This window comes from Chaetura pelagica, unplaced genomic scaffold (genome assembly GCF_000747805.2).
Source record: "Chaetura pelagica isolate M959 unplaced genomic scaffold, ChaPel_1.0 scaffold415, whole genome shotgun sequence".
NCBI classification, from domain to species: domain Eukaryota; kingdom Metazoa; phylum Chordata; class Aves; order Apodiformes; family Apodidae; genus Chaetura; species Chaetura pelagica.
This window is the reverse complement of record NW_009953398.1, coordinates 548,269-558,825: the sequence shown is the minus strand read 5'-3', so window position 1 is coordinate 558,825 and position 10,557 is coordinate 548,269. Positions and strand designations below refer to the sequence as shown.

The window sequence follows — 10,557 nt, the reverse complement described above, 5'->3', positions numbered from 1 at the left end:
TGTCCCTCCAGTTGGAATATGCCAAAACAGACCTGTCATCTTTCCACAGAATTATTGAGGGTGGAGAAGACCTCCAAGATCATCAGGTCCAACCTCTGACCTAATACCACATCAGCCAGACCATGGCACCAAGTGCCACATCCAGCCTTTCCTTATACACCTCCAGGGATGGTGCCCTTTCCATGAGCAATTGCTTCCTGATATCCCACCTAAACCTCCCCTGGTGCAGCTTCAGGCCATGTCCTTTTGTCCTGTCACCAGTTGCCTGGGAGAAGAGCCCAATCCCCACCTGACTCCATCCTCCCTTCAGGTAGTTTCCCACAGACATCCTTCACTGTGAGGCTTTTGGGAAGAGAAGCAGCAGGGCACCACAAGTTTTAGCTTCATTTTTTTTCCCAGCTGAGTTTTGATAGCAATTTTGAACCCACTAAGTTCTCACTAACAGCAGTGCACCATTTCAAGAACAGGCTTACTAAGGATCCTACAAAAAAAGTCACATCACAGTTCTTTTTGCTAAAAATTAAGTCTTAATAAGATGCCAGTCGCTCTCAAATACTGCAACAGACCAAAATCAAGGCTGCCTTGTGTGATCCTGACTCACCCATCCCTGAGCACTAATTAAGATCCATCTAATTACTCACAGTAGAACCATAGTTGTGGACAGATGAGTTCTTTCAGCTCCAACTGTGCTGAGGAAGGACCTCACCTCCTAAAGCTAACACCCCTTGGTTCTGCTGCTGAAGCCTCTTAGGTGAGGGTACCAAAATGCTGTGGTTAGTCAAGATCTGCTGTGTTGGCAACCTGCAGCCTGTCCCACAAGTGAGGACTCACTTTCCTCCACTTCATGGGTGAGGCAACACAGAAAGGGTGACAAAGCACTGGGACAGGCTGCCCCTGGTCCACCCTGAGGCCAACTACCCTGACTGAGGCTGAGTTCTGCAAGTGAGGCCCCAAAAGGAAGTTTAAAACAGGAAGGAAATGGGGACATTTCACAGGAAAAGCATGTTTGGCTCTGCAAGAAGCAAGCAAGCTCCACTGCAGAGTAAAACCAACCTTCTGCTGATGCACACTCCACCTCAGTCTCCAGGTGACACTACCTGGACACTTAGCAAACCAGTTTCAGGCAGCTGGCACTGACCCACAGACTCTACATACAGAGGAACAGGGACATTTTCTATGTTGCAACTGGTTTCCTCCCCCCATACCTCCCCCTTCATGCTGGGCAGACACACTAGATCCACAAATCAACCTCCACCTCAAAAATCAAAAGGTCTTCTCAACTGATCATCCACTCACCAGGCAAACCACATATTCATAAAGAGGCCAAAGATAAAAGGTGGAGCACATCCCAGAGGAGACCTGTGCCCTCAGCAGTGAGGATACAGCCACTGATCCATGCTCTGCCCCTTGGCAGGGAGCTGCTCAGGCTCATTTTCATAGAGCAAAACAAGCTGTGGACTCTGCAAAAGCCTGTACAACCTCCACACAAACACCCAATGAAACAAACAAGGTACCTCTAACCTCTAGACTCTTCTTTCTGAACACTCACGTGCTATTCAGGCAACCAGTTGGTTGGAGATGAGAAATTTTACAGCATTAGCAGCTGACACCCAAAAAACATTTTGTGAACCAGCAGTAGCAGAATTTAATGGGAAGCTGTTTCACTTCATAATACAACTCACATTGTGAGGTACCACTTTTTTCCATTATGAAACTAGAAAAATACATTCCCAGAGTCTGAATCAATAATTTAAACAGAAAATGAAAACAGAAATCAGGTGTTATCCAGGAAGACCTGTCCCAGCACTGCAAGCTTAGAGTTAAAAGACTGACTGGGGCAACTCAGGAGGGAGTGTGAGCTCCTCCTAGAGTTTCTCTTGTCTCCACCTTTCTCTGAAGAAGCACCCACAGGGTCTTCAGCACTTTCCCCTTCGCCACGGTCAGAAGCTCTTTTGAAAGTGAATTTCTTGGTTTTCTTCAGTGAGTAAAATTCCTGCATTAAGTCTTCCACCTCCCACTGCTCTTCCTTCCTCTTCCTGCAGCAGTGAAGTGCAGCAGGGTCGATGGGATGAGCCTCAGTGTTGAAGACATATCCTCCAGCATTCAGGACACACTCCCCGTATGGTGTCATCACCACATCAAAGACAGATCCATCATTGTGAATGAAGTTGTCTGGGTCAAACAGCAGGTACAAGTATTTTACAGTTTCAGCCAAAAAGAAGGATTCCATTCGATTATCCAGTCTGTGATCCCTTAAGTCTTTGATCTGCAAGAGGAGAAAATACAGTGGGTTACAATTATATCCAATTCAAAAAGTTATGAACTTGGGGGGAAAAAAAAAAAAAATCAAAACCAGCTTGTGGCCCATTTGAGTTAAACATCACAGTGTGGCACCTCTTCACCCTGTACTTTAAACAGTTGTATACAAATAATGACAAAGGTTTTAGATGTTTTGGATGAACATAGTCTAGTGATAAGGAACAGGAAGATAACAATCAGGAGAAATGCACTTCCTGCCTGGGTAGGGAGAAGAACAGTGAGGAAGCCTCCCAGTATTTCCCCACTAAAGAAAGAAAGAAATCATAAGGCTTTTACCTGCTTCCCAAATCACAAGGCCTAATTCCCAATATTTAAAAGGAGTTTTCTTTGCAAAACAGAGCTTGATAGTATGTTTGAAATCTTCTGTTAAATTATTTTAGAGAAATCATTCTCAGTGATGCAGTTCTCTTGTGTTCAATCAGCTTTTCAAGGAACAGAAGGAAGCAGAACCACAAAACTGGCTGACAGAGCCTGCACGTGAGCCTTCCTGCTGGGCTGGAGAACCTAGTAGTGACCAAGAAACATGAGGCAGGAGAATGCTGCCTGATGCTTTCCCATGTCTTGGCTCTGGTACAACAGCCAGTGGCAGAATTTGTGCCACTGTTCAGGCTGTGAGGCAGGTTACTTGCAGACACATGATCAGCAGTGACTAGATCAGCTTCACAGAGGAATACGAGAGAGTTTGCATGAAAAGAAGTCTTGTTTCAGCCCAAGTGATCACCTCACCCAATGGCAAATCATCCTTCATGAGAACACCTTCTAAAAGCTGATTTTTAGCAGCCATTCGGCCAACTCAGCAGTTGATTTAGCACTTACAGTGGCAAATCCACAGTCCACCTTGCTGATCCTCTCTATGGACTCCACAGCATCTCTTCCCAGTTCCAGGAGAGTGGGATCTCTGGTAGCACGGTACAGATACATGGCACTCTCAATCAGCTCTGCAAAAGCACCCAAACATTTGCAAGCATAAAGATCACCAAACCATGGACAAGATACTCCTTGAACTGATTTAACAACACTGCTTTCAGGTGATCAGGTAAACACCCTAGTTTGCCTTCTATTTCCTCAGGCTCAAAGCACAGATATTTGCTTTTACTGAGGATGTGCTACAGAAATACTCACTCTAATCAGCCTGTATCAGCTCAGGTAAGAGTGAATAACACTCCTCTCCCACATGCAGGGGGTGGGAGGGAAGCAAGAGAAAAAAGGATTAGAACTCAGTTGTCAAAGGAAGAAAAGAAAGATGTTTCTAGAAAGGATTATAGACAAGAAATTCAACCCCCAAAATACCATTTTTAATCAACACTGCAAGTCTCTGAATCATGGGTATTTAGAACAGCATGAACAGGCACCATGGAAATACTCCATAGAGGCAGCATATGCACTGTGCTGTGGTTACCTACTCCAGAAACAGGGCTTTTGGGATGCTGTAAGTCACCTGAAAACTAATGCTGCTTAGTGGTTTTGGTGGAAGTGTCCAATGTGGATGTCAACTGAACACTCAGACCAAAAGGAATCAACCAATCATTCTCATTTACAAAGTCTTATTGACCTAATAATCAGGTGTGATTTTTTATTTTTTTTTGGTCAGAGTTGTAAAAAACAGAAAAAGACCATTTTATTACAGGATCAAATACAACAAATAACCCTATGTTGAGCTCCACTAGTGCAACTAGAATTAAGTTTACTTCAGAAACTCAACACAACTAGGGTGGTCCATTCATAGCCACTTTCTCTTCCTTGGTTTAAAGAACATGAGCTGTCATATTAACATTTCCCATGACTGTGTGACATCCCATGTCAGACAATTTAACACTTAAACATTTCCAATCCTGCACTGTGAACCCTTATCCATTACCAGTCCCCCTTTATATAGTAACACTATGGTTTGCTTCTTTCTCTTTGTGGCTCTGGGAATGGCAGAAAGCAAAATGTGTGGCTTTGACTATGGAAAACAGTGGTAAAATGCAGGCAGGAACTAAGTCAAAGCAAAACTGGGCTGACATTTCTGGAGGGCAAATGTTGCTAACATTTGATCATACCACCTGAGCAAAAGTAGGAGCCCAGATTCCTTTTTATTTAATTTCTACTTACCAGGCCTTAGTGGATATCCTTCTCTCTTGTCCACAGTGTAGCCCTGGGGAATATTGTAGAACTCAGGGAGGCCACCAAACTGTTTCCAGACAGTGTAGTAGTTGAGGAAGGTCCTCATGGCATTGTCTACATCCCCAATGAGGCTCTGGGAGAGAGGAACCAATTAGCAAAGCAACATCTGGGTGAAGAAGAAACAGCACAGGAATTGATTCAGTAACACTCCTACAGCCAAAGGAATAGGTGATAGAAATGAGTTGCTCAGCAGGTCTGGATGGTCTAAGTAATAATTAGCCTTAAGAATAGTTAAGACTAAGGTCTCCTTAGTGTTGCTTTTCTGTTGGATCACATTCCACACACAAAATAATATCAAGATTTTTTGATTTTTACTTAACTGAAGGCTGTGTTTCTTCACTTAACATTTCTATCAGTCAATTACAGCATCCAGTCTATTTCAGTGGGGTTGAAGTCTCAGATGAAACATAAGTACTGATGAGAAAGTAAACCTCTCAGTGGGAAAGTGTTCACACAAATAGAGCATCTATAAAGTGTTGGAAAAGGAGGTGTGATTTTCTATTGCCTTATGTTTCTATCTGGATTATGGAACCACTATCAGTGGAGTTTGCTACAACAAAACTTCCATCATGCTTGACAGGAGACTTTTTTTAGAGACCACAGATAAAGTCAACATCTGCTCTTCTACAGGCTCTATGGATTTCACCAGAGATCAAAACAAACTTTTAAACCTGCACAGGTGAAGTTTATATTTTTAACTTCTTTATTAAAGAACAACCCAAGACAGATGAATAAAATCACCATTTGCTACTGGTAAGGAAGCTCTTACCTGTAGGCCTGGCCAGTAGGCCTCCAGGGACTGAAAAACAGGCATGGACACTGTTCCTTTGTACATCTGAACCCAGAGGTACCAGTCATCAAACTTGGTGTAATTTTTGATAGCTTTGTTATATTCTATAAAGAAACATAGATGGGTAGGTAATCCAATGAAAAAGTCTTTAAGAATGAGAGAAGCCCCTTTTTCACTTGAGCCACATCAGACAAATGACTTCTCAGGATGCTCACCCTGGTAACCCTTTATTATCACAGACTGTCCAAAAGTATTACACCAATGACTTCAGAACAGTTCCCTATTACACCCTTCATCATCATCTTCCACAGTCCTACATGTAAAGCTTTTCCAAGTGCAGTCAAGGAGACATTCCTGGGACCCTTCCCACAGAAAACAGACTGCTCACCTAGAAACATGGACATCAGCTCCTTGTCCTGCAGGAGAATGGCTCCTTTAACAAGGTACTCAAAGTAGGAGTCCACTCCAGCCCCAATGCCAGCATCCTGGGCCACCCACTTGGCAGTTATCACATCAATGTGGTTACCAACCTGAGAGAAGTGAGGGGAGGAGGACAGAGGGGGTTAAAGTGGAAATAAAGGTTATCTACTAGATAATAGTTTTAAAAGTCCCCATGCTAACAGCACACAAGGAACCCTTGGCCTCTTTTCAGACTGTTTCACATTCACAACGTCCACTCTAACTGGCATTTTCTCCATTACAAGATACATTTATCAGTACCAGAGAAGTACAAACTATAAAAAATATAACTGGAACTTTACATGTCAAATATAAATGCTGCACTGGCCAAAACAAAACACCATTAGGCTACTGTAAACATGCACCATATCAACATGATGTGTATGGACCCAATTCCCATCTTACAAAAGATTAGGGAAGGATGAAGAGGCACAGAGACAGAGATGAAGGCCAAGGATGTCAAAGGCATGAAAACTCCCATGCTAGTATTTAATAGATCCTTCAAACCTGGGACTCTTCAGCCTTGAAAGAGACCCAGATGGTAGAGAACAAAATACACAATCATGACTTGCTTAGCAAAGATGAAAAGCCATCTAGGTATTCACTTTCTCTCCTGAACAAGGATTAGGGATATAAACAAAAAATAAGCAGATCCCAAAGCAAACAAAAGGAGACACTTCTTTATACATACAGCATCTGGATAAATCTGTTCTGCTTTAGGAGTTCAAAAAAGCAGCTCTAGAAATTAAATGAAGACTGACTGACCAGGGAACAGTGCACACAGAGATAACATTTCTAGCTCTGGATATTCCTCAAACACCAGAGCTGCAGAAGCTGGTAATATCTTGGTGCACTTTCCATACTTTTATTCTGTTCTGTAAGCCACTGTCACACCAGGCAGTAGACAGACCTTTCATTTCATCTGTTACAAAACTGCAAGGCCCAGTAAAGACATCTGTCTCCCAACCACATCTGTTGTGGAACAGAACAATGGGATCATGTTGGGTTGCACCCCTGAAGCAGAGATGTGGATGCTGCAGGTGGTCAGGAACAATATTAAATGTGACTTCAGCCCAGTTATTAGCTGTGGAGAATGGCCCATCTTCTCCCCTCCCCACCACATAAGACTATTTATCTAGTTCTACCTCCTCTCTGTTTATGCTTAGAATTGCATCCACAAAACTACAAAAAAGCAGAGCAAAAAAATTCAAAGTCCATTCCTCACTCACCAGCCCAATATCTGAGCGATTTTTCCACAGAGCCTTTAAGGCCTTCCTGGCAACATCCTCAAACACTGGGTCACCAGTAAGGTGGCTTAAAGTAGCAAATTCCACTATAAATGTACCAATTCCAGCAGTACAGGTCACTGGGGTCTCTCCGGGGTTTACTCCATGCAGCAAGTTCACTGTTCCATATGGCATCCCAGTTGGGGTCTGAAAAGCTGAAACATGGTATTTTTGGTTCACATGAGCATTCACTGTTACATTTGACTGTCAAGTGAACATCTGCCCCACATTCCAGTGCACACTGACAAAAAGCAGGATTGGAGCAATTGCAGTAGATGCAAAGAACAAAAAAAGTAGTGGAGTAGTATATGAGAGGATACCCTGAGCTACACACAGTCCTGGGAAGGCACTACAGATCTCCTCCGCCTTTGCCCAGAGCAGCAGGCTGCATCCCTCCTTGTTGTACAACCCAAGCAAGGTAGGCAAAATGGAACCAGACCCCTGGTCAGCAGAGTGCAAACAATGAGCTTGTGGCAGCCCAGGGTGCACAGCACACAAGGGAACACATCAGCAGCTCAGAGAGGGGCAAATAAGGCTGTATCTTCTTGTCTTTACAAGCTGCTGCTTCACAGCCTTTATTTAATACTTGCATTAAATGTATTTCCCCTCCACAAGCAACAAACAAACTGCTGTGTTAAGCACATACAACACTTGGCACACACACACATGGCTTCACAATGTCTCCCCCACTAGCCCTAAAAACTTGCTCAGGGAACACAGGAGTCTTTTGTGGCTTTACACATCAAGCAGTGCCATCTCCACCAGACACAGCAGTCGCCCCAGGAACCAGGGCACAGCCACACAAACCAGATGAGCTCTCACCCGGCAGGAGTTTGCGAGCTGCTTCCTCTGCCATCCTCAGGAGAGGGCCAGAGCATGGCCAGCCTGCTTCCACTTCAACACCAGCCTTCTTGGACAGCAAGTGAGCAGAGAGGAGACCACCCACCACTGCAAGGGGGACAGCAAGAACCACATTAATGAACACGGGGAGGAATGAAATCTGAAACTTTATATTTATCATGATACAGAGACAGTGTTTATGGGGAAGAAAAGTGAGATGGCTCATCATTAACAGTCTAATTCAATAAATCACAAAAGAAGAGGGGTTTGTTTCTTCCTGCCAGTTTGCAGAGAGCAGCAGATAGGTATCTTCATTTTAGAAGGATCAGGTCCTAGTTGACCAACTAAATCAGCACTGCTCTGCAGAGAGCAAACTGAACACAAACCTCTACAAGACAAATTCTGTCTCACTCATACTATGTTAGTGTAAATACAGCACACCTTCTTAAATCCCTTGGAGAAAAGTGTCTAGGCCAGAGCAAAAAAATTCAGCGTGACTGAGGCAGAGAGTTATTAGCCCTTTCCAGAGGCTCCTCTGCTGTCACATAACAAGCACATACAGAGAAATTACACTGCGACAAAAATTTGCTTAGCAATATGTGACAGGAGAAGCAAAAAAAGCCTAACAGTTTGTTCTCTGCCAGTGTCTTTTAGCTGGATGGCACTGCAGCAGTCAGTCAGAAGCTCCAAAAGAGCTTCAAGAAAAAAAAAAAAGCAAGTTTCACTTTATGATGCTAAAGCAAGAAGTGAGTAATCCCTAGTACAAACCAGTATGTAAAGAAAGATAGCATGGTTTGTACTGTTTTAATGAGAGGGAGGTTTATTTCAGAGCTCAAAACTTGCCACCAAAATCCTGCAACTGCCACGTCAGCCTGTTTGTGTCAAGGCAGGAAGCAGAAAGGTGACATGCAAAGACAAGAGGGAAGTGACATTTGTTTGGGGTCTCTCCCTGTGTCTATGTGACCTGTCACACTGCATTACAAACTCCCTCTGACCATACCTCCCATCCCCTCTGTGTTCAGCACAGAGACTCCTACAGGAAGGAAATCCAGCATAAACACCCTTAAAAACACCCACCTCACCTCGAATATTGGTTTCAAAGACAGACGCGTTGACATCAATATCAAAATCCACCCCTTCCTGCAGCACGTTGACCACTCGCTGGAACTCGGAGACGTTTCCCAGGATCTGCAGGGGGAGCAGGAGAACAAGGCTCAGGGTCCACAGGAAAATCAAGGCGCAGTTCAATGTTAGGGGCTGATTCTACTTTCGTCCTACTACTTTGTGAAATTATTAATTACAAATAGTACTAAAAAAAAACAACACCACAAAACAACAACAGACAGTTTTGTCTGGTTTCAGAACGTTTTCTTCACATGCTTTAGGTCTGTATTCCAGAGTTTGGGAGGTGCCAAGGGTTGGGAACTCAGGTTTTCAGGGCTGGAAGGGAGGGAAAGGCGAAAGCTCCTTGGACAATCCAGGACGGACCTTCTGCCGCTGCCAGGCACGAAGCAGGCGAGGAGGAGGCTAGCAGAGGCCTGGGGAGAGATGAAGGCACAGGGATGACGTGCCCAGGGCTGCGGGGCAGCTCATAACTCACCAGCAGGGTGTCCAGGGCATCGATCAGCGTCAGGGAGAAGCTGTGAGGAGAGAAGCCAGGTGAGACCCCGGCGAGAGATGGGACAGGACGCCCAGGGCCCAGCCCAGCAGCAGGCGGGGGATGCCCCGTCCTGGGAATCATAGAATCCCAGGGGCTGGAAGGGACCTGGAAAGCTCCCCCAGCCCAACCCCCCTGCCAGAGCAGGGGCACCCAGAGCACATCACACAGGAACGTGGCCAGGGGGGTTGGAATGTCTCCAGAGAAGGAGACTCCACAGCCTCTCTGGGCAGCCTGGCCCAGGGCTCTGGCACTCTCACAGCAAACAAGTTCTTCCTGACATTCACATGGAACCTCCTGTGCTCCAGTTTGCACCCACTGCCCCTTGTCCTGTCACTGGACATCCCTGCACAAAGCCTGGCTCTGTCCTCCTGACACTGCCCTGAACAGATTTGTGCCCATGGATGAGGTGGCCCCTCAGTCTCCTCTTCTCCAAGCCCAACAGACCCAGCTCCCTCAGCCTTTCCTCAGCAGGGAGATGTTCCCCTCCCTCCAGCATCTCTGTGGCTCTGCCCTGGGCTCTTTCCAGCAGTTCCCTGTCCTTCTGGAACTGAGGGGCCCAGAACTGGACACAATACTCCAGATGTGGCCTCACCAAGGCAGAACAGAGGGGCAGGAGAACCTCCCTGACCTACCAACCACCCCCTTTCTAACCCACCCCAGGATGCCATTGGCCTTCTTGGCCACAAGGGCACATTGCTGGTCATGCTCATCCTCCTGCCCACCAGGACCCCCAGGTCCCTTCACCTCCCCTGCTCTCCCTGCTCAGCCCCCAACCTGCCCTGCTCCACGGGGTTATTCTTCCCCAGATGCCAAGCTCCGCACCAGCCCTTGCTGAACTTCACCAGGTTCCCCGGGCAGGAAGGCTCCCTTACCTGCCCCAGGTGTCCTGCCCGTCGCAGGTGAGCGGCCGCAGCTCGTCGTACGGGAAGGCGCTGTGCAGGTAGTGCTCGTAGGCGTGATAGAACATGGCGCGCACCCGCTCCCTGCGGCACAGGGACCCGGCTCAGCCTCCCGCGGCCCCTGCCCGGCCCGCACGG

At 46.0% G+C, this 10,557-nt stretch overlaps 1 protein-coding gene across 1 annotated transcript; it reads right to left on the bottom strand.

Annotated features, from left to right (window-relative positions):
* Positions 1 to 1,742: 1,742 nt before the first annotated feature.
* EDEM2 (ER degradation enhancer, mannosidase alpha-like 2) lies at positions 1,743 to 10,499 on the bottom strand. Its single transcript, XM_009998382.1, has 10 exons — positions 10,393 to 10,499; positions 9,461 to 9,500; positions 8,943 to 9,048; positions 7,843 to 7,968; positions 6,964 to 7,175; positions 5,664 to 5,805; positions 5,255 to 5,379; positions 4,414 to 4,558; positions 3,136 to 3,257; positions 1,743 to 2,266 (listed from the first exon to the last, which is right to left on the bottom strand). The coding sequence occupies exons 1-10, from the start codon at positions 10,485 to 10,487 to the stop codon at positions 1,775 to 1,777; spliced, it is 1,605 nt and encodes a 534-aa protein (XP_009996684.1). The 5' UTR covers positions 10,488 to 10,499; the 3' UTR covers positions 1,743 to 1,774.
* Between the last annotated feature and the right edge of the window lie 58 nt (positions 10,500 to 10,557).